Source organism: Leishmania martiniquensis, chromosome 31 (assembly GCF_017916325.1).
Source record: "Leishmania martiniquensis isolate LSCM1 chromosome 31, whole genome shotgun sequence".
Taxonomy (NCBI): domain Eukaryota; phylum Euglenozoa; class Kinetoplastea; order Trypanosomatida; family Trypanosomatidae; genus Leishmania; species Leishmania martiniquensis.
Window position 1 is genome coordinate 152,340 of NC_090166.1, and position 22,537 is coordinate 174,876.

Genomic DNA, 22,537 nt, shown 5'->3' on the forward strand with positions numbered 1-22,537 from the left:
CCCCTCCCCCCGCGGTCAGGCCTGTGATGGTGGGATCGCTTGCGTTACTGCGGGTTTGAAGGCACCTGTGCGCTTGCAACGACGACCCCCGCCTCCATCCACGTACGCGCGATACCGCATCACCCGCGCGTGCCGGAAAGCCGGGCTGCGCACAACGATCCGGCTCGAAAACTGCGCTGCCAAAAAAAGCGGAATCAATCTAACGATTCATTCGAGGAGGGTGCCGCGCCACAAAGCTCTCGGGCAGCATTCGTGTCGTGTTCACCCCCCCCTGTCAAGCGCATCATGGCAAAATATCAAGGCACAGCCGAGGGTCGCATCGTGTGCGTCCCTAAGGACGTCGTGAGCTGATACGGACAATGAAGGTGAGAGCGTGTGTTCCGCAAGGCCCCGGCCACGTCGCGCGAGTGCACGCTCCGACAGCAGCGGCAATCTTTTCTTATCCATCCAAGCATGCGCTTCCCTCTTCCGGGTAGTTTTCACTTGCGCGAACACGCCTGTTGGACCGGGTGGGCACGGCGTGAAAGGACGGAAACGGAACGGTTGTTTGCCGCCGAAGGGCTCCGCGGTCTGCTGTACATCAGCCCGCTCGGCCCGTGATGACACCTGTAGGATGGGCTGGTGCAGGCTGCGTGCCTGTCCTGCTGTGCAGATTTGCCTGCATGCTGCCAGTTACGTGCGGAGGAAGCGCGTTGGAAGAGCATCATCGTTTCCTCTTGTCCGAATGTCCTTATGCGATGGGAACGCACCGAAGTTGCGCAACTCATGCATTTACCCCCCCCCACACACACACACGCACACACACGCACACAGCTCATCCCCAGTCAGCAGCCGCTTCACCCTCTCGCAGCGGCTGTCGTAGGCTTCTATGAAGATGCCGAGAGCAGGCATGCGGCGACTCGCGTACTCCTCGGGCACCCGCACCCCCTATCTTCACCAGCACGAGCACTGCATCATCCGCTATCATCACCCTCACGTGTGCAGGGCGCGCATTGTCTCCCCAGTCCTCGAAGAGAATGGAGTGGCATCCGTGACTGGTGCGAACGCTCCTGAGCTCGGCAAACGCGGGGCCGCGCAAGTCTCGGGTTGCGCGTCAGAGGGCCGAGAGCGGTTAGCACTCCAAACTTAGCCCGTCAGAGTTGACTCAGAATGGGGCTACTCTCCGCACGGTAGAGACCGCAGACGCAGGTAGCGCATTTCTGCCTCACAAAGCTCTCACATCATGAGAAGAACGAAGAGGGGAAGGGGAGTTCACGTAAGGCCGCTTATGTATAGCCGCTGTGCACCCGGGCCGCTTTCCCGGGGGCGTGGAGCTCTTCCGTGCTGGTGTGCACGATAGAGAGATGAGAAAGAGGAGTAGAGAGAGGGGGGAGAGGAGTGCGCTGGAGAGCGCGCCAGAGAGTCTGTTATCGGCAGTTGTTGTTCAGCGAATGCGCCTTGAGCGCAGTGCGCTATAGCGGCCCGCGCACGCGAGAGAGAGAGAGGCAGTAGCAGACGGTCGCCGCGTTTATCGCTGCCTCGGCTGCTGCTGTTGTTGTGGAAGTAGCGAAGAGAGCACCAAGTATGGCACAGCAGAGCGTGCAACGGCCGATATGGTGAGCGTGAAGGAGTGGACGCACCCCTCAACGCCTCCACAGCACTCGGGGCGTCCACAGGACAAAACAAATGGGGGGATGCGATGACGAGAGGGAGAGAGGAGGGAGGGGGAGGGGGAGGGGGGTGAAAAGAGGTGCTGCGGATGCAGCGACCCCAAGGCGAAAGAGCACCGATCCGATCGTCTAAAGGGAAAAAAACATGATGATAGCGGCGATGTCAGAGAGAAGGAGAGTTGGCCTCTGCTGCGCGGGGGCAGTGCACACGCACCACGGGGGGCGGGGGGCGCGACTCAAAGTGAGTGCAGGTCCTCGTCGTGTGCATGGCGCACAAGAGAAGTTGTTGGCGCCACATGCGTCAGGTGTCTCTTCAGGCAAGACCCGGCTGCCGTACCGCAGGCGGCACCCTCCGTACGCGCAGAGATCGACTACACAGCGGCAGTGAACGAAAAAAAAAAGTGCAGCTCTCTCGCCGCGCTTTTTCTCCGCGCTGGCACACCACTCAAGAGTGGAAGGGGAGCCCATCACGCACGCGGACCGCCTCAAAGGCGTTGAGGCCGGCCATCACGCAGGGCACGCCACCATGCCTTCTCGACTGGAACTGAACATATGTCACCTCCTCGCCGCCCAGATGGAAAGAGGCCGCGTTGCGGAATGTCGGACACGCGTCGGGCAGGCGCACAAACGACACCCGCAGGCCGCTCTTGGTGGATTTGTTGGGGGTCAGCATACCCAATGTGAAGTCCCTTGGGCCGCTTTCGTTCGCCGCCATGACGCATGGAATGATGTAGTACGGCTCGTGCGCGGGGTCAAGCTCGAGCTCGAGGCCAACGTCGCGGGCAGTAACGTACTCGTACTTGTCCGGCGGATGCACCTCAGGGTTGTCAGTGCTGAGGGCGAGAACCTGCTGCATGCCCTCCTCCGCGTTGTGCCCAGTGATGGAGAGGAGTAGGCCCCTGTACAGCTCCTCCGAGTCCTCGAGGCTCCGCAGGCGGCGGTCCTTCTGCGAGAGGGTGAAGAAGGCCGCTTGCTTCTTTGTGAGCTCGATCTTCAGCACCATGGACGGGTGGCTGCCGAGAAACTGACCTGGGAAGCGGTACTGGTGCCACGCCTTCTTAACCGTGCACACCCCGCCGCCCTCGAAGAACTTCACCGCGTCCTGCCATTCCATCCAGAAGGTGCCGCCGCTTGCCTCGCTCGGCCTGCAGGACCTGCGCACCAGCCAGTGCTTCCCCCACATGTCGCTGTGCTTGCCCCACGCGCCGGTCCATTCACCACCGCTGCCGCATGGGTCGCGGATCTTGAGCAGCTTCACACGCGGGATGGAAAACTGGCGCACCTTCAGCACAGCGTACCAGTGGCCTGCCCTCAGCCCTACCGCCTTGTAGCGCGCCTCGAGCGAAGCCTCGCCCTCATTCCGGTCGCCTTTCCGGCACGCGCCCGCGTCCCTGCCTGGGGTATTAATCGAAATGAGGTAGCCCTCCCTTCGGTAGCGCAGCAGGTCCCTGAAGAGCTTCGACGACACCCTCTCCTCCTCCGATGCCATCCTCCACGTGCTTGTAAAGGGGAACGCCGGGAACCCCGTTAAATCCTGTAAGGCGTGCAGGTGATTGCCGCCAGCAATCGACGCGTACGAGCCCAACGATTTGGCGTATGCCTTCTCCAGCAGCGGCACCCACAGCTCGAATGGGTCTCCGGCGGAGTGGGCGAAGTACATGCCTCCTCCATACGTCGGCAAGTAGCTGTCTACAATGACGCTGTGGAACCAGCCGTTCTTACAGATGCACACGCGGTAGCCACCGGCCCGCTGCTCTTTGCGGCGCATCGAGTTGGAGAGAGGGTGGCGGAAAATGTCCATCACGATCTTGCTCTCCGCCACAGCCGCGATCGCGCACATGAGCCAGCAGTTGTTGAGGTGGCCCTGCGCAACGGTATCAGCTCCCACGCCGCTGCGGAATAGCTTTATCTTCCTGTGCGTCATCACCGGTAGGAGGTCTTGCGGCCGCTGCCACGTGATGGCGTTCACGTTCGCCAGCGTCTTCTCGTCGTGCGGTCGCCGCAGAGACGCCTCGCATGGTGGAAAGCTCATGTCGATGAACGGGATGCCGCTCCTCCAGCAATTGTACAAGAGCTCCTCTTCGCTGTGGCTCACCCCAGCAACACCAGCGACCTTCTGCATCTCCCTCGCGCACTTTGCCTTCGCCACGCAGTTCATCGTCTCAACATGGGCCGCGGACAGGCTGTGCGATCGGCCGAACACGCTGTACACTATCTCCGTCTTCTTGCCGAACCGCACGAAGGGCAACGTCTCCAGAGGGTAGACAACGGCGAAGCACTGCGTCCCGCCAGCAAGCGTCTTGGTCATCTCCGTACGGCCATTCTGTGCGCTGAGCACGACGGTCGATTTCGAAAAGGTAAAGATGACGTGCATCTCCATGTTCAGCGAGTCGTTGTAGAGGTACCAGCGGTCCTTGTCCACCTCCACCCGGTAGCATTGACCGTCTTCAAAAAGAGGGTAGCAGTCCCCCTGCACCGCTGGGCCGCCGTACCTGAAGCGGTGGGCCCTTTTCGGGCCCCCGCGATTCTTCGCCTCCTCCTCCGAAACGCTGCCGTTACTGCGGAGCCCCATACCGCGGTGCCACGGGATCGTCTAGGGCAGTACGCTCCAGCGTTGGTGGCAGGAAGGGAAAGGGACAGGAGGAGTGCTCACCGTGTCGCCTGCACGTGATTCAGCGATGAGACAAAGAGAACGAGAAAAAGGGCGCGACACAGTAATGCTGACGAAAACACGATGCCACAAAGTAGCTCGCATGTTCAGCCGTGTCCATTGGCTGCCACAGCGCAACGGGGGGAGGGGGGGCTCCACACACCATCCAGCCTGCCGCACAGGCCCCCACCGCCTCGTCGTGCGAAGCAGTCCTAGAAACGCGCGCTACAGCAATGCGCTAACTCAGCTCCCCACCCGCTGCGCAGCTTTCCTCGCAGCCGCACCCATCCTGCCGACCCCCACCTGGTGAGGACCCCTTTCAGGGTACCCCTCAGGCCCTCCTCACCCCAGCGGGCAGTGGTGTGGGTCGGCTACGGCCATCGTGGGCAACGCAAACAGGAGCATAGGGGAACGGGGAGGACACCGAGGGTGTGCGCGCGTCGCGTCTCTCAAGTCGATCGACGAATAAAAAGGCGCGAGTTCCACGCAGAAAATCCACGTGAAGAGATCGAAAGCGGAGAGGAAGTGCAGCGTGGGCGTCAAGCCCAGCCGGAGAGCCGTTGTGAGATCTAAAAAAAAATTCGCAGCGTTTGTCGCCCGCCGCCGCAAAACACAACACGTCAGTGCTCCTCTCCGCTTCGCCCGTCGCTGTGCCCCACCCGTCCACCCACTGCCTGGAGGGAAGAGAGAGAAAGGGAAGGGTGGGCTGACGGGCCGTTGACCTACGAGAGAGCGACGCGTCGAGCAGCAGTTACTGCGGTTGGCCGCCGATACGTTCACGGCGCTCCACACCCCTCTGCACTGTGTTGGAAGAGATGACGCGGACGCTGCGCGCACCGCTCTCCCCTTCGCGAAAGACGGGCAACGGTGCCGCGTCAGGCCGCCTCTGTCTGTTCAGTGAAGAGCCGCACGGCAGCGCGTGCGCGCGCCCCTGACGCGTGTGTGCACGAAGCAGACGCCCCGCTAGGAGCACCACTTCACCTCCCCCGATTACATCCGATAAAAAAGGCGAAAGAGGGGGTGGGGTGCCATGGGGGAGATTCGGAGGCGAATGGGCGACAGGGGGAGCGGCTCACTGTCTCCCACCACGAGAGCAACGACGCCTGTCCGTACACGCCGTTTTAGAGGCGCCCATCAAGAAGAGACGAAGAAGGGGGACAACAGGCTCGCCTCAGGGAAGAGAGGAGGAGGGCGTGCCGGCGATACGTGCCAGCGGGCAGCTGTTGATATAGAGGGAGGTGAAGAGGAGGGAGTCCAGGGAAGCGCTACATGCGGGAGAGGAGGTCTGTCACCGCAGCTACAACACAAAGAGAGCAGAGGAGAGCGAGATGAGGAAGATCAGGAGAGGGTGAGACAGAGAAGTGATGACGTCCAAGACGTCCGTGTCCGCTCTGTGACGACGTGTAGACAACAAGGTAAGAGGCAGGCGCCGCGACGCATGGCCCTCCCCCTCTTGGCGTCCTCCTCTGCAGCCCACTCCACGCGTAACCCTCTCGTCAGCCACCTCGGCGCAGAGCACCACATCGGGGCTAACAATGAAACGCACGATGTCAGCACGCCGTATTGGGGCGTCGCATATGCGCCCACCGCACTTCACCTCTTTTCCGTCGGCCGATTCCGCCAATCGAATGTGAACGCCACTGACGGGCAGCTCAGCGCAGCGCAGTGCACCGTGCAGAGACACGCCGCCATCTCGTCAACCATACGCTCAAAGCACCCGCAGTACATCAGCTCCTCATGCACAATCGATTCCGCCATGTGAGATACGCTGGCGGCGGTGACGGTGCCGCCCCTGCTGCTGCGCGGTCGGCGGTGGTTGGGGTGATGTGCACCGTCCCTGACGCGCCAATCCACACACTTACCAGCGGAAAGGCAGAGTAGGGCAGTGACAGCTGCGTCGCCGATTCCGGGAGGTGGTTGGTGACGAGGACGTAAAAGAAGACCCGGCTGTGGGCGTTCATCCACTCATGCACGTTTTCCAAGTAAGAGAGACACGAGGCGATGGCGGAGGTGAAGAGGACCTCGGAGTTCTGTCCGGCCCGCTTGCTGCGGCGATCAGCCGTCGCCGTCACCTCGAAGCCGTCGTCGTCAACGAGCACCAGCGTCGGCACCGCTCGGGTCGTGCGAAAGCCCATCATCTCACGCAGCGCCGCAGTCCAGCTTTCGACGTAGATGAATTCGATGCGGCCGAGAGCCGCTTCTGACAAGGTGCTCAGTGGGGTGAAGGGCTGAGGCACCTTGGCGTACAGGGCGGACTCCTGGCAGAGGACCACCACACTACCGCCGGCGCACTGAACTGTGTTGATGGCTGCCTGGAAGGCGAGAGACGTCTTGCCGACTGCCCGGGCACCATGCAGCAGAAAACCGTGGCCGTGGAGCGGCTGCGCAGGTCGACTTCCTTCGGGGAAGAAGACGCCAGGATCCACCGAGGAGCGCGCGGCATATCCCCGCAAGTGAACCGCCATGTCCAGCCAGCGTACACTCGCCTCACTACGGACCTGTGGCATGCGCCGAGTATGGCAGTGCGGCGCCTCAAGAACAGCGTGCAGGGGATGCAGATAAGGTGCCGGTGAGGTGGCGCCAAACGAAACGTTTTTTAGGGCGGGAACAAACAGAAAGAGAGAGAGAGGGTCGTGAGAGTGAGAGGGAGAGGGGAAAAGAGGGGCGGCACGAAGGGGGGCAGCTGTGCCCCAACACCACCTCCATGAACGCCGCCCTATGCGTCCGTGGGCCGCCATGACTGCCTCGGCACCCGTCTTTGCATCCCTGCGACGTTGCCGAGGTCCCTTTTCGAGCCGGATGAGGCGGAGTGCAGAGGATCGCAATTCCACATGGCCTACCGCCTTCCGCGAAATGCGATGAAGAGCTGCGTCTCTCTGCCACATTGCCACGAGAGCGGTTGCGCTCCTGTTCTCTGTCTCCGCTTCTTCGTACTTCGACTCGGGCAGAGGGAGCTCCGGCCGGCTAAAATCACTCGTCCACACCCAGCTGCCATGATCGCTTCTCCACACGCTCCCAAAAGAGGTGGAAGACTGAGAAGGCAGCCCCAGGAGACGCCGCGCCAGCGGATGACCTGGGCAAGGCTAGGCGAGCCACCAGCCACCCTACCCATGTGCGCGCGGAAGCCTCAGCGTACGCCGCCCTCGCCGCCCTCCCGTAAGGTAAGGCTGAAAATCCGCGCAGAGCGACTGTGTTGGTTGGTGGCGTTGCGAGCGGTGAAGGACACGGAGCACCGAATGAAGCCTCACCGTAGCGCAAATCATACGCACACACAGAGAGAGCCCTTCCGGCTTGACGGGTATTCGACGAAGGCGATACGCATGCGCGTGGGTCGGCAAAAAAAAGGGAGGAGGTGTATGTCGGTGGGGAAGGGAAAGAGATCACAGCACGAGATGGGGAGAAGCCATCGAGAAGCGGGGACAGCACGTTTTTTTTTGGTAAAGCCTCAATACCTCTGCCCGAATGTACGACGCCGTGCAACGAGAGCGAGGCATCAGTCACGCGGCGCACATCCTTTGCGCCAACGCACACACACGCCATGACTATCGTAGCTGTGGATGGCACGTCGCTGCCCTCCCGACTATCGTACAGAGGCGGCACTCGACGACACCTTTTTTGGGGGGAGGGAGGGCTGTGTTACGCTTTTTGTGTGTGTCTCTGTGAACAACCGCGCCAGTTAAACGGCCACCAACGGTCAGCTCTCCTTTCCATTAACAACGTGCGCGGGTACGGAGAGGCCCGGTTTCACCTACAGGAGGGCCTCCCTCATTCACTGTGCGCATCACTGAGCCGCCACGCTGCTGCTACGTCGCCTCAGAGTTCGCTGCCTGTGTGCGATCATCGCCACCAGCCACCTTCCAAGCAGGCACGGCGTCGTCAGAGCCGAAGGCTACACGGTAGTCTGTGTACAGGTCCTTCATGAACCTCAAAAGGCCCTCGCAGTGGGGCAGCATCGTTACAATGACCCAAAGAGCGCAGATGAACCCCACGACGTACTGCAGCGTGTAGGCGCGGTCGATTCGCTCCTGCAGCCTCCCGAGCGCACGGAGGCCATTCTCATACGCGGGGAAGGGGACAGAGGGGGTGGGTTTGTCCAGAAAGGTGCAGAGCGGCTCCCAGCCGTCGCCATAGCGGTACACAAGTAGTGAGCTTGGCGGAATCGACATCCTCACGCTGTCCTCGTACAGCTGCAGCGCGACCGCTCGCGAACGCTGTAATCGACCGTCACTCGCCTCGCTCGTCCTCTCCTGCCTTTCCTGCTGCGCGCTAGCTGTGCCTCCAGAATGTTCGCCAAGGTCATCCGTGTTTGTGGTGGACAGAGCCTCGCTTTCACGGAATCCTCGCTTCAACTTCGCCGCCTCGGCAGCGAGAGAGCGACGCAGGGTGGTGACAGAGGACATCGCGAGGTCCCAAGACTTTTCCGCGCGCCGAGATGACGCAGAATCAGCTGCAGCAGCCATTGCCGCCCCAGAGGCATCGTCGTCAACGACCATCTTTCTCATCATCACCTCAAAAGCCTGTACAATTCGATTCCTTGACGCGCGCCTCGTCGAGAGCTGCAGGCGCTTCAGATATGCGTCGTACTCTTCTGCCCACCTATCCTTGTCCGTCTCCTCCACCAGGATCACCTTGGTGTAGCTCGGGGCCTGGCGCAGCAGCACGTCGTACGCCATGGCACCCGGTGGGCCAACAACGGCATCATAGTCCGCGAGCACCTTGGGGGGCAGCGCAGTTGTTTTTCCATCGAGCAGCTTGGACCACTCGATAGGGTGCGTCCTGGCGTGGCCTTGTTGATAAGTGGAACAAAGTGTGTAGGGTGTGTAGCCCAACTTGCGCAGTGCAGGCGTGAGCGCGCCACCGTCGGGCAGCATTGTCAAGCACAGCACCCGCAGTCGCAGAAGAGAAGCGCCGCGGAGCATCGAGGCAGCGCCGCGCTCGCAAAGCGGCAGCGATGCGGCAGATGAGGATGTTCGAGTCGACCTGCGCGAAGGTGCGCCGCCGCTTTCCGTCGGAGGCAGCGCCCTCCCTCAGCGGAAATGGCGAAGAAAGCAAAAAAAGAGTGAGCAGAAAGGGGAGGCGCTGACGCTCCGTCACAGTCGCCTGTAATGCAGCGCAGCCGTACGGGATCCGAGGGGGGAGGGAAGGCAGACGAAAAGGGCACAGACGAGGCGGTGAGTGTGCGGTGTGCACAGCGCAGAGGGAGCGAGAGAGAGGGAGAGAGACAGAAAGAGAGCGGGTGGGCGGGCAGATAAGAATTTCAGCCGGCAGTCACTTCCCCGACGCTGAGGTGACAGCTCAGAAGGGTGAGGAAGCGCGGATTAGCGAGCGTACACTCCTCGCACGGCTTTCAAGGGCTGCACTGTGTGCGGCCTCGTCATCGCTGAAGAGAAAGCCGGCGTCACACGCACACACAGTTCAATCCAAAGGAAAGGTGAAGGACTGAGCACTTCGATGTGTGTCTGTGAGTGTTTTTTGGGGGGGGCGTATTTTAGGGGAAGGGGGAGTTCATTACATCGGAAGATCCAACCAAACAGTATAGAAGAGGGGCAAACGAGGAAGAGGTGCTGACTGCATGCGCGACGCCCGTGTCGGAACAAGCTGAGACGTCGCGCGAAGGAGCAGGACGGCCTCGCACTGAAGCGCACCGGCTGAAAGGCGCACACACACACACACGGTCACTAAAGCAGAATAGAGTAGGCGGCACCGCGGCTGAAGTGCGCCCAGTAAACGTTGGATATAACGGAAACAATCGATGAAAGAAAAGAGGCGTAGCGGAAACGAGAAGCTCCCTTGAGCCTCTTAACGACCTCGGATGTACAGCGGCAGCGGCAGCGGCAGCAGCGACGTGCACACAAAGAGATGCGCATGTGCAAAAGTGTTTACGTCAGGCAGCCTTCCGTCGCCGGCACGGTCATGACCTTTTGATATCGCTCGCTGGACCACAGACGCTGCAGATATGGCAGCGCTGGACGGAAGAGGCCCGAAAAGGACTCGGCCGGTACGCACAGCATGTGAGCACGGTGCTTACACACGTACGCTACGGAGGACGGGCGCCTCTCCATCACCTCCTGCCCACCGACGATGTCGCCCACCCCGAACGACGCCACCAGCACCTCCTCGCCCTCCTGTTGGGTTACTCCGCCATCCTCCACACTTCCTCTGACGTAGGCACCGATACGGCCGTCGAAGATGAGCGACACCCACTTGCAGGGTGCCCCACGAACGCCGACGAGGTCACCACCGCATGCCACGCGCTCCGTTGTGCAGCTGAAAAGATACCGCCAGTAAAGCTCCGGTAGGTACTCGGAGAAGAGGAAGACGCAGAACATTCCGCACCAGTCCTGAAGCGCGTCACAATACGGCCGCTGCAGGAACTCCCTGAACGCGGGCCTGCTGAGCTCAAACATTTCGCACCCATTGGGGCTGGAGACGACCGCGCACGTGCGCAAGGGCGTCGTCGTGGAGAAGCACCCCGGTGGCGAGATCAGCGGAGGGAGCAGCAACTCTTCACCCAGCGTGTTGCCGCGAGAGACGCGGTAGATTTCCTCGCCGGTGTCGCGGTTCATGAGGGTAATCTGGCCAGAGACGACAGCGTAGAGACACCCGGGGGCCTCTGAAGGCGCCGCAGATGCAGAAGTGTCTGCCGTGCTCGCGACACCGTTCTCGCCACCGCTTTGTGAAAATTCTCCGCTCACGTGCATCGCGCCCTCGTCACCCGCACTACACTCGACGTGGAACAGAACCGTGGCGGCTGGATATCGCTTGCGTGGGGCAAAAGTGGCCATGGAAAGCCCGCGCTCCCGCCCATCCGCACGCCGATACGTCTGTCGCGGAAATATTTGCTCGAGGAAGAAGGCTGTCGCTCTGGCGCCCTTCACGTATACATCCTGCGCGGACTCGTCTAGGAGCTGCCCGGAGAGCGGCAATGCGGCATTCACGTGTCCTCTCTGCAACTCCAGGGCATCTTTGCCGTCGTCGGTGACGCTCGTCAGGAAGCACGGCTCCTCAGGATGCTGCAGGGCATCCTCCGCTTGCCGCTGCCGCCGTTCCACCTCTTGCACGTTGCGGCTGCGCTCCCGCATATGCTGCAGATCCTGCCAAGAAAGCACAGCAAGGGCATCCTCGATAGGGATGCGGATGGCCCTTACCGCCTGCACCACCACGTACGTGTAGCGGGAAGCCATCACCGTCAACCTCTCCGAGGCAGTGGTGTTCGCGTCCTCTCCTGCCGCGTAACGCACCGGCATCAGCTCAGCGTCGCCCACGCAGTCGCCTGCGCCGAGAGCAGCCGGCGGGACGCAGGTCTGACCTGAATGGCCACCACCGCACCCCTGCTCCTGCTCGAGGGCCACGATCCCGGATATCAAAAAAAGGAGATCGGTCGGCACCTCGCCCGTCTGCAACACATGCGCTGATGGGTCACGCGCCACCATCGCTGCTCTCTCACAGAGGCGCCGTATCTGAGCGCGGGACAGATGCTGAAAGAGGGGCGACTGGGAGATCCATTTGATGAGCTCATACAGCGCCGTGTTGTGAATGATACGCATCAGCTGCTGGTAGCACGTGCGATTCAACCCCCACGTAACGGTGGGCACAGGCGCATCAAGCAGGCCGGCCGCCCGCACGGCTGCACCCTCGTCACCGGGATATAAGGGGTAGAGCAGGCCCTCGCTCCCAAAGTAGTGCCCGACAGCCCACTCCTGTCGCTGCGCCGTTTCTGAAGCAGTCGCTGCGTCACCATCGCCAAGGTCCGCAACGGCTTTGCTCTGCACCACGACATGGAAAGCGTCTTCGTCACCTGGCGAGACGATGACCTCCCCAGGCTGCGTCTCATGCCGCTGAAAGGCCTCCGCAACCTCTTGTAGCGTAAACACGTCCTGGCTGCAGAGAGCAAAAAGTGGATGCGCACACAGCACTTTGCGGATTAGCGCCCCCTCACCGGGCGAGTCGGCGTCAGCACCGCGCAGCACGCCGCTTCTGTGTGGCGTCTGCTGCCACCACATGGCGCCCGAGAGGTCGCTCAAGTCCGTCTCTCCCGACACGCTGCCGCGTCGGCCCCGAATTCGCACGTACGTCGATGAGTGTGTGTCGCTCGCCAGCTCATCAGATCCGCTGTCTCTGTCGCACTGCTCCTCAGCACCGACCCCGCTTATGCTGCCTGAAGCGAACGGCATCGAAACAGCGGTGTCTGTGTCGCTCTCCGAAGCGTTTGACGGCGTGATGGGGCACACAGTGGGCTCAGAGAGAGCAGTTGACGAGGGAATCTCCTGGCTCTCCTGGCCTCCCTGGGGGGCGTCCTTCGCCCCCTCCTCCATCACTGTCGTCACGGAGGAGGTGGGATGACTGGAGCAGCAGACACCCATCCATGCATGCGGGGGAGCAGGACAGGGCGTGGCGCTGCGCTGCAGAGGCGTCAAACAGCACAGCGTGTCCAGCGGAAAGGGACACGCACACAACAAAGGCCAAGTCCCTGTGAACCGAAACTGCGCGTGCGAAAGAAGAAGAGAAAAGAAGAGGCGAGCCGAAGCGACGGCGTTGGCGGCGGCAGTGTCGATCACATGCGGCGAGATGGAGGCGTCCGCACTGAAGTGCACTGGGAGAGGGCGCAGAGTGAGGAAGAAGAGTTGGACGTGGGGAGAGGAGGGAGGGTGAGGCAAAAGAAATGGAGAGTGGAAGAATAGCGCCGCGCAAGCGGGCTGGCGGGGGAGGAGAGTGAGCATGGCACAAGAATATTATGCTCGTGTCCGCGCAAGCCGACAGACCGCCCGTCACCGCATTCTCCTGTACTTTCCCCCCTCCCCCTCACTCCTCCCTGTGCGTTCGCACCTTGTAATTAAGTGGAGGCGGAGCTCGCCGGGGGATCCACTGAGAGGAGGCGGCCACCTGAAGCACCGCGCTTTCCCCCTCGCGTTTGGAGATGACGAAGCCGTCGACGAGCGCTTTCATCTGCCTCCTCCAGCACAAGATGCTCTCGGCGTGGACCGCATTCGCCCTTTCTGACAGGAAACGTGCACACGCTCAGTGGGTGACAAGAGGACAGAGCCCAGCGCGAGCACTCCGAGAAGCTCAGACACAGCAGCGTCTCGTCTCGCTGCAGCAGTGCCAGTGCCTCTCTACCTGGTCTGCTTCATCTCAAAAAAGAGAACCGTAATTGATGCACATAGCCGCACGGCACGGCACGCACTGCAAGAGAGGGAGAGAGATGAGGCGAAGAAGAAAGAATAAGCGTCGGCAAGCACACAGACAGGCAATGAAGAGAGTAAGAAAGGAAAAGAGTGTGCGTGTGTGTGTCTGTGTGTGAGAAGGGGGGAGGCGACGAGGCATGCACCGGGGTAGGAAGCGGTTTTATCGAACATGTGCAAGGAAGGCGAGGGGAGAGTGGGATGCTGATAACGCGTTCAGGCCGTGGCAGCAGCGGGAGCACCGATGGGCGCTTACAATGCCGTCCAATGCACCTCCCGTACGAAAGCCGCTGGGCAGAACTCCGTGGCAGTAGAGAGAGAGGCGGAGAGGCAGTGCGCGGTACTGTCCTCCCATCCTTCGGTCAGTCGCCAATCTTCGTTTTCTCGCGCCGCCACGAAGCGCTTGAGACTGCCACGCGCGTGGATGCCCAGCGAAAAAAAAAAGAGGGGAGACACATAATGGGGCTACCAAAATCGGAAGGAGAGCCACGCACGTGTGCGCGGCTGTAAGAAAGAGGGGGGAGGAGGGAGCTGGCGGGGGCGGTCGGTACCCACACCGACGAGCAGAAGCGTTAACGCAAACAGAAAGACAGGGAGAAAGCCTGAGGTGCTGAGAAGAGGCTGTGCATAGCAACGGCACACAGCTGTCAGTGAATGCGCCGGGGCCTACGCTTCTGCAGCGACCACAGTACACATTTCTCTGCAGAAAGAAGGAGGAGGAGGTGACAGACAGACAGCGGCCGCACGCGCAGGGCACAGAAGGCATCACCCGTGACAAGAAGCGGCGCCGACTGCGAACGACGAGGAGCAAAAGAGCGCAGAGACTCCGATAAAAAGAAAAAGTGTGTCTCTCCCACTCGGGGCACCATCCAACCACACATACAGAGAGAGAGAGACGGTGCTGAAAGCAAAGAATGCAGCGCTGATAACAAAAAAAGATGCCATTGAGCAAATAAAAGGGCGGAGTGATGTGCGATGCCGGTAAGGCAGCGGCAAACGGGGAGCCAATCGAGGAAGCATAAATGAGTCCCCCACTGAGCGCACATCGTGTCTTCATGCCGCGGTAAAGTCTCACGCGCATGCACGCACGAGCGAAAGCTTCGCCTGCTCACGTATTCGTCAAGAGAAGCTTCAGGGGTGCTCGAGCAGTTCGCTTACGTGGTGCTCTCCTGAAAGAAGTCGATGACGTTCTGCATGAGCGGCGCGACGTCGCTGTTGAGGGCGGCACAGCCACGCGGGACTGCGCCTGCACCTCCTACTTTAGGTGTGACTGTCGCACTTCCGGTGGCCGTAGGCGAGCTGGCGGACGCCTCTCCACCCCATTCCCGACGGCCACTGATGTCTGCAGGCCCTCCGCTCTTCTTTGACCGTTCCTCCTGTTCAAGCGAAGCGATGTACCCGCGTAGCTGGTGCTCCACAGCCATTACGACGTCGCGCTTCAGCTGCTCCTCATCTTGCAGCGCTCCCAGCGCCTTCTGTAGCGTAAGGTTAGGGGGCGCCCGGGAGCAATCCAAAACGCTGCGGGCAGAGGGCACGATGGCAGGACTCCCACCACCCACCGCCACGGCTGCCAGGGCGCTGGCGGGCGCATCGCCCCAGCTGTCATCCTCGTCATTCGCGCCGCCCGCTAAGCCGAGCGCCTTTGAGTCAAGAGACAAGCAGAGCTCCACGCGAGGCCTCTCCGCATTACCCACAGAGCCGCTGCCGCCTCGCTGATTCACGCCGGTCTTCATAACTGCGTTCGCGTCCACGGTGTGCTTATCATGCACCAGGGCCTGTCTCTGAGAAGATGGCGGAAGGGGCCTACTGGCTTGTCGAGGGTCTTCACTGCTGTCGCGCATCGGTGCGAGGGTGTTATTGAGGTGGACGTCCTTTTCACATCGATGCGGCGATGAAGAAAGCACTCCTCGCATGGATTTACTGACAGAGATGTCGTTCATGTTGGGCCGCGTACCGACGGAGCGAAACATGGCCTGCTCGCCCACATGCATCGGCACCAGCATGGTATCAGAGTCCTCCTCTCCAGTGACGTGCTGCATGCTGCTCTGCGTCGGGAAGTGCATCAGGTTGAAAAAGTTCTTGTCCAGGCCGAGAGAGGACAAAAGGGAGAGGTTCGACACGGCTCCCTGCCCTCGGAGCCCCCCGGGGCCGAGGATATTTCCCATCGCCTGGCTCACAAACACCGACACCTCGTCGCTGTCGTGCCCGCAACCGGTGCCCACGCCGTTGCCATGGCTCAGGTGCGGCGACGCCGTTGCGCGGCAAGTGCTACTCTGGCGAGTGCCGCTGTACGTGATTGGGTGATCGTCGTCTGTCCCGGTGGCGGCCTGGAACTCGCCGCGCGTCGACGTTGCCCGGCGGCTGTAGGCACGCGCAAGCGACTCTACGAGGGTGCCGATGTGGTCGCTTTGTGAGCGATGGCCGCTGAGGGAGGGGCGCCTCTTCGTTAGCGGGCCTTTGGCTCTCGGAGGCACACCGCACGAGGAGGCTGTTGGCGGCGGTGGCCCACGTCTCGCTGCCAGCGGCTCCACAGGAATGCCCGATTCGCCAGGGCCCACCTTTCCATCTGCGGGATGCGCACCCTCGCTACCGTCTGACCCAACGACGCCGCGGACCGTCTTGTCGCCGTACATCACCGTCAGGAAGTCGGCCATGTTCTGACGGAAGTCCACTGCGTAGTCACGCGCGGCGCCGTGGCGCGACGTCGACGGCCGAGGGCTGCCCTGATCGCTCACATCAGACCGCCTATAATGCACCGACGATGTAGCAGCAATGATGCTGTTGGGATCACCTACTCCAAGCGCCTTGGCATCCAAGTTGCTGTGACTCGCACCAACAGCACCCGGTGGGGCACCACCGCCTACAGCAGAATGCCAGCCTTGGGCCCGGCGACTTGCCTTCGTTGCAGCTGTTGCGGGGTTGGCGTTCTGCACCTCACTGAGCGAAGGTGCTGCCTTCGTGGGGTCCGTAATCGAAAGCGGTGACGCTTCCCATCTACTGTGGGCGCTGGCGTCGCGGGCACTGGGCATGGTGGTGACGCTTGGCCCTTGCTAGCTTGCACAACCCGCGCTCAGAGGCACACCGAGACACCCCCACAGGCAGCGCTACGTGTGTGCCTGTCGCCCTCTCCCTCTCGATGTATGTATATCAACGCGGCGAAAGAGACCTCAGAAACGCCCGCTGTCTGTTCAAGCCGACACGAGCGGGGAGCCGGCTGGTCGTGAAGAGACGCACCGTCGGGAGGGGGGGCGAATGCGGGCACGACCGAATGATGATGCGAAATAGGAAGAAAATGCCAGACGGAGTGAAAGCAGCTGGCGCGTGTGTAGAGGTGCGTGGCAGAGCTTCGAGGGTCCCCCCTCCTCGCTCTGTTGCGTGGGAAGTGAGAAGGAGGTGAAGAGGGGAGTGGGGGGGGGGCAGCAAGAGAAGAGGTGGCAGACAGCGCTGCGGTCGCGTGCAGCACGTATGAATCCGCAGCAACCAAGGGCGCGCGCTGTCGATGACCACACACATACACACAGAGAGAGGGGGGGCAAAGCAGAAGGGAGGGGGTGTGCGAGGAACAGAAGGTAGACGAGAAAGGTGGCATCGGCAGGTGTCAACGACTTCACATTATCTGCCGTGACTCGGAGTGGGCCGGCGCAGCCGTGGAGGGCATCGACGAAGAGGCGCATGCCTTTTGGCGCTGTCGGAGTCAAGAGAGGGGGGACGCGGAAGTCCTCACCTTTTCATGCCCACTGAGCGAGGCCGCCAAGCACGCACGATTGATAGGCGGCGCGGCCGAACAGCCACTCTCACCTGCGCTTGCTGGCGCGGAAATGAATGGCCGACATCACAGAGAGAGAGACACACACAGAGAAAGAAAGAAAGAGGGGGAGCAAAGGCGTTGGGAAGTGTACGCTGAGTTACGAGCGATATGTCGATGCTGCTGCTTTGTTTAAAAGGGACCCAAAAGACGTGGGAAGAAGCTGGGCCACAGATGCGGGATGGGCGTGGGCGTGCACGTGGGCCTGAGCGCACACCGGAGTGCAGCACCCACAGCGGTGCACTTCACCATCCCAAAGAGGGAAACAGAAAAGCTCACGAAAAGCACCGGTGAAACAGAAAGTTCTCCTGCACGTGAAGATATATGCACGCGTCTTACGGCGCCGTCCCGGCTCCAGTGTTGGAAGCGTTGGCAGGTGTCTGGGCGGCCGCTTTGCTCTCCGTCGCCGCAGCAGCGGCTCCAGAGGAAGCGATGGCGGCCACGCTCTCGCGCGAAGCCACCTCGCGGGTAACCTCCTTCATGGCCATCACGCTCAGCTCCTCCAGGCGCATCGCACGCACCTGGCGCTGCCCGGGAGTCACACTCGTGTCGAAGAGCACGAGTCGGCACGCCTGCAGCACAATGTGCCGTACGTCGCTCTCGTTCGCCACCGCCAGAACGCGCAGAATGTCCTCCTCTCCGAGGTTTTTGTCCACAAAGGCCCGTCGGGCGGTGCGCGCGCTCATTGCGGTCCAGTGCCACAGCGAGGACGCTGACATTGCCCACGATGAGTACCAGCTATCCATCTCTCTTTTCCAACTGCTGCCGTGGAGCTGCTGGCGCGAGGCGAGGTGGTACTCCTCCGCCACGTAGGACACGAAAACAGGGCCAAGGGCGGTGGATACAGCATCTCGAAGCGCGAGCTGAGCGGACTCAAACCCAGGCACGCCATTGTCGAGCCACGAAATCAGGTTCTTTGCGACGCGCAGACGGCGACGCGCGTGCAGCTCACGCTGCATCTCTGCCGTGAAGAGGACGCCCTCCTCGAACACGAGAAAGAAGCGCAGCGGCCCCACCAACGCCTCCAGGAAAGCGGCCCCCAACAGCTCCTTCATGGGGTTTCCCGTCATCTCCGGCACATTTGCCGGGTCGACGGTGCCGTATCGGTCGTACGTTGCCCGTGTGTCCTCGTGACTGAGTACGTTGTAGACCTTGTTCAGCTCCTGGAACCGTATCGTGGCGTTGGGGTCGTTTGGGTTCTTGTCGGGGTGCATCTCGAGCGCCTTGCGGGTGTACGCCTTTCGTATCTCGCCCGCCGTGGCGGTTGCCTCCACGCCCAGGAAGGCGTAGTAGTTGGCCGGCACAGCCGCCACAGGCCCCGGCTCTCTCGTGCCTGCCCCTGAGGGCGCTGAAGGAGCTCGCGCGCCCTCTGTTGCACTGCTTGCAGACGCCTCCCCACCCTCTGCCGAGCCCCCAGGTTGTGTGGCTGACACTGTTGTGGGCAGCGTGCCGTCCTTTCTCGCTTTCTCATACGCCTTGCGGGCTTCGCTGAGCAAGTCCTCATCTGTCTGTGGCAGTGCTTCGAAGTCGCAGGCGAGGTTGACCCGCACCCAGGCCTGCGCGTTGCTATCCCAGTATGCCTCCCCCTTGCTTACCTCACTCACAGCGCTGCGGGTGTTGTTGACACCGCGCACGATCTGCCTAACCCCGGCGTACGCGCCGTAGCCGGTCAACCCAACGAAACCCGCCACGCCCGCCCCAAAGCCTTTTGCCATGCCACCCCACCCGCCCTCCTTCGCGCCACCGTAAGTGCCGGCCACCACGCCGGCAAGGCCAAGCCCAATACCCGTGGCCGCATTACGAAGACCGTCCGACAGTCCTTGCAGCGCATGCTTGGGGTTGCGGCTGGCGAAGAGGCTCGTGATCTCCTCGAAAACGGGGTCGAGTGCCTCCCCCTCAGCAGGCGCCTCTCCGCTGTCACCGGTGGCTGGAGAGGAGGCACTTAGCTCGCTCGGTACCGACATCCCAGAGAGCGGCGGCGCCGCCGAGCCGCGCGCGGGGCCGTTTGCCTCCTTTACCTCTTTGCTGGGCTTCTCCATAGCCGTTGGTGCTTCCTCCTGCGGCCGGGTCGTGACGCGGCGGGAGAAGACGATTGCAACGAAAGCGGCAGCGACGAGTCTCCAGTGCGCAAGACACCAGCTGATCCACAGTATTCACTCCCTCCCCTGGCCGTTGAGAGCAGGAGAGGGGAAAGCGGCAAACGAAGAAGGTAAAGAGATATGGCGCTCCGCAGCTGAAACAGTTTCACTGATGACGGTACGGGGTCAATGAGGCCCCGCACAGTGCAGCGCCACAAGACGCCGATGGCGCTGAAGGTGAGAACCGGCAATGATCCGCTGTGCGTGCGTGCGTGCGTGCGTGTGTGTGTGCATAGGAGGTGACAGAAAGCAAAGGGGTGCGCACATGAAAGAGGGTGAAAAAGAGTCTGCAACCCGCAAGCGGAGAGGACAGCGCGCACCCGCGCGTGTGACCGGCACACAGCCGCAAACGGTAAGGAAAGCGTCTGTGGGCTTCGATCCGCACAGAAAAAAAGATGCGCTCTCCTCCCCGCCCAGCAGGCGCACGCCATCGTCGCATCAGACGGGTGCCAGCAGTTGGGCCACGCCAATGGTCCGCTTCGCCCATGTTTGCCCAGCCCAGCCCATTATTCTCTGCGGGCTTGGTTTTCCGCCGCTGCACGAGGACGTCAAGCGCAACTCTGGGAGAGATGAATGCAAGCCGGTGGGCATGCCAGTCTCACCTTTCTCCCGCTGCCCACTATTGGCGGCGGTGAAGGCACAACACAAGCGAATACAACTGAATCGATGTCGCATGAGTAACGGCATCCGGGCCGCCAAAAGGAGTGCGCACGAGCTCCCGTTGCCCAGACGCCACGAGCGCGTCTGCCTCAGTCCACCTCACCTCCTCCTGCGTCATGCCCGAAAGGCTACCAAGCAGACGTTCTCCTCGGTCACCTCACGTGTGGTGTACTGACATTGAAACGCCACGTAGCCGAGGCGGCGCAGAAAATGCACGCGAAGCTGGTCAATAATGCGCTTGCACTTGCGCCCAATCATGCGCCGCTCCTCGTCGACAGCGTCGCCGCAGACGGCCCACGAGGACATGCTGGCCAGAGCGGCGAATTCCAGCTCGGACCACGTGAAGGGGGTGCCAGGAAGCACGAGGGGCGCCGGTGCCACCTCGTGTTGATCAGGTGGGTTCACATGTCTCAGCTCACATCGGTGGTGGCAGCAGGTCGCGATCACGACGATCGGCAGCCGCACCTGTGCCTGCGATTGGAGCAAGGGGCCTTCCGTCAGGCACGACAACGCAAAATCTGTGCACGCGCCACACAGGTGTTTGCCAAGCACGGCCCAGCTTTCTAAGGGCCGCAAGATCGCGCTCGCCACCGCAGCCGCCGCCGTCTCGCCCCCTTCCTGTGCCACTGGGCAAATGGCAGAGAGAAAAGCGTGGGTCAAGTCCAAATCCTTAATGTTGATTCGAAGACGCTGCAGAGGAACCGCAGAGTGCCGTACCCGCGCGTCACCCTTCCGACGAAAGCTGCCCATATCCAGCACCACGAGCCGCGGTCGAGGTGCCACCTTTGCTAAAAATTCGAGCTGGAACCCGAGCGGCGGCGTTAAGGATGGCGTCTCCGCGGGTACCGGACGCCGACTTGGGGGGACAGACTCACACTGCAGCTCTCCATCGACAGATGTTGTGGCAGAGCCCACTTCTCCAAGGCCCCGAGCAACGAGCTGCTGCAGCGCCACGGAGAGACCGCCCTTGCCGGCCCCGAACTCCACGAAGCCGTCCACGTGAATCGGCGCGCATTGACCACTACCGCGATTGGCCAGTATCGAGCCGGCATCGTGTGTCTGCAGAATCACATCGCTTAGGCAGCGGAGTAGCGCCACGTGCTGAGGTCCGTGCTTCAGCGACAGCACTTGAACATGGTCCACATGGGCAGAGCAATCGAGGGAAGCTGTGACCGCTGGTGTCGGGGTGGCGCCCGACTCTGCAGAGGCGGCATCGCGGTCTCCTGACGGTTCCTGCAAGATGACAAGGTCAGGTGCAACACATGTGTCATAGCAGCATTGCACCTTGCGTATGAGCGACGCCAAATCCTCTGCAGAAAGGTCGCGATGGGTACATCGCTGACGCTTTCCTTCGGGTACTGCCGCACTGCACGCACTTGCCACGAAAAGCGCGCCGCGATTCGCGTGCTTGTCTTCTCTAAAGTAGGGCAGCCTATGGGTCGCATGACGCAGGTCCGGGCAGACCTTCACGTGCTTCTCAAGCCGCGACGCGTAAACGCTGTGGTTGGGGTTGATAGGGCAAGGGACTCGCATATTCTTCGTGGAGCCAGCAGCGTCTTCTGGGGATGACGCGACATCCCTCCCTGCGTGTGGTGCACCGGAGGGAGCCACACCTGCCTCTGAAACGCCATGTGTGCAGCAGTACAGAGAACCAGGCTTGCACTCAGTGCGGCAGAATCGGTGCTTACGCGCGACGTAGTAGCTGCAGAGGTGTGGATTCGGGTTGCGCATGGGCGTCTCCATCTTTGACGCCTTGCATGCAGGGGCACATGCCTCCGCGTGCTCTGCGGTGAGAGGCATAGACGGCGATCCACAGCACACCGCAGGCTGACAGGGCGCTGCTCAGCCTCAGCTAAAGCGCCTCTTTGAGCCGGGGGATGTGTTGTGTCCGCGAAGTGGGGCCGAGGGGTGTGGGCGGTGGTGAAGTGCAGCAGACGAGTGGCAGGGCGGGAAGGGGAAGAGGGTGAGGACGGTGAAAGAGGAAACAAGTCGGGCACCCTCGCGACTTCGCAGGTAGACAGACAGACGGAGAGGGAGTACGTCAGTTTAATCTTCTCCGCTGGGAAACGCCAAGAGGAGAAATACCGCCCCCATGGAGGGGGGAGGAGGTGGACCATGGAAGAGGGGTCTCGGCGATACCCAATCATTCCTCTTCGTAGCCTGCAGCCCCCTCCCTTTCCCCCACCCCGCCTTCGGCTATTCGGTTAGAGCGCTTTTCAGTGGCTCACCACCGGCCACACATTAGCCGGTGGGGGTACACGACACTCAGTGGCAAGGGATCTGAAGTGGAAGCACACATGCAGAGAGAGACACACACAATGACAGATTCCTCGGCGCGGTATCGCACACGACTCGGAAGGGCCCTTTCGAAGTCAGAACACATAAAACCAAACGGGAACGGTGCGCCTCTCTTCTTCGTGCGCGGCGCAGTTTTGCGGCAGAGCGGGCAACCG

General features: G+C 61.6%; 6 protein-coding genes across 6 annotated transcripts; all 6 read right to left on the reverse strand.

Annotated features, from left to right (window-relative positions):
* Positions 1-2,094: 2,094 nt before the first annotated feature.
* LSCM1_01347 (uncharacterized protein) lies at positions 2,095-4,221 on the reverse strand (the record flags this gene model as incomplete). Its single annotated transcript, XM_067318969.1, has 1 exon — positions 2,095-4,221. One exon carries the CDS (start codon positions 4,219-4,221, stop codon positions 2,095-2,097), a length of 2,127 nt encoding a protein of 708 aa, XP_067176248.1.
* A 1,805-nt stretch (positions 4,222-6,026) lies between these two features.
* Positions 6,027-6,764, reverse strand: LSCM1_01348 (uncharacterized protein; the record flags this gene model as incomplete). The annotated part of the gene is made up of 1 exon (XM_067318970.1): positions 6,027-6,764. One exon carries the CDS (start codon positions 6,762-6,764, stop codon positions 6,027-6,029), a length of 738 nt encoding a protein of 245 aa, XP_067176249.1.
* A 1,338-nt stretch (positions 6,765-8,102) lies between these two features.
* On the reverse strand, positions 8,103-9,218 carry LSCM1_01349 (uncharacterized protein; the record flags this gene model as incomplete). The annotated part of the gene is made up of 1 exon (XM_067318971.1): positions 8,103-9,218. The coding sequence occupies one exon, from the start codon at positions 9,216-9,218 to the stop codon at positions 8,103-8,105; it is 1,116 nt and encodes a 371-aa protein (XP_067176250.1).
* A 960-nt stretch (positions 9,219-10,178) lies between these two features.
* LSCM1_01350 (uncharacterized protein) lies at positions 10,179-12,662 on the reverse strand (the record flags this gene model as incomplete). The annotated part of the gene is made up of 1 exon (XM_067318972.1): positions 10,179-12,662. One exon carries the CDS (start codon positions 12,660-12,662, stop codon positions 10,179-10,181), a length of 2,484 nt encoding a protein of 827 aa, XP_067176251.1.
* A 1,973-nt stretch (positions 12,663-14,635) lies between these two features.
* On the reverse strand, positions 14,636-16,510 carry LSCM1_01351 (uncharacterized protein; the record flags this gene model as incomplete). The annotated part of the gene is made up of 1 exon (XM_067318973.1): positions 14,636-16,510. One exon carries the CDS (start codon positions 16,508-16,510, stop codon positions 14,636-14,638), a length of 1,875 nt encoding a protein of 624 aa, XP_067176252.1.
* A 3,688-nt stretch (positions 16,511-20,198) lies between these two features.
* Positions 20,199-21,884, reverse strand: LSCM1_01353 (uncharacterized protein; the record flags this gene model as incomplete). Its single annotated transcript, XM_067318974.1, has 1 exon — positions 20,199-21,884. One exon carries the CDS (start codon positions 21,882-21,884, stop codon positions 20,199-20,201), a length of 1,686 nt encoding a protein of 561 aa, XP_067176253.1.
* Between the last annotated feature and the right edge of the window lie 653 nt (positions 21,885-22,537).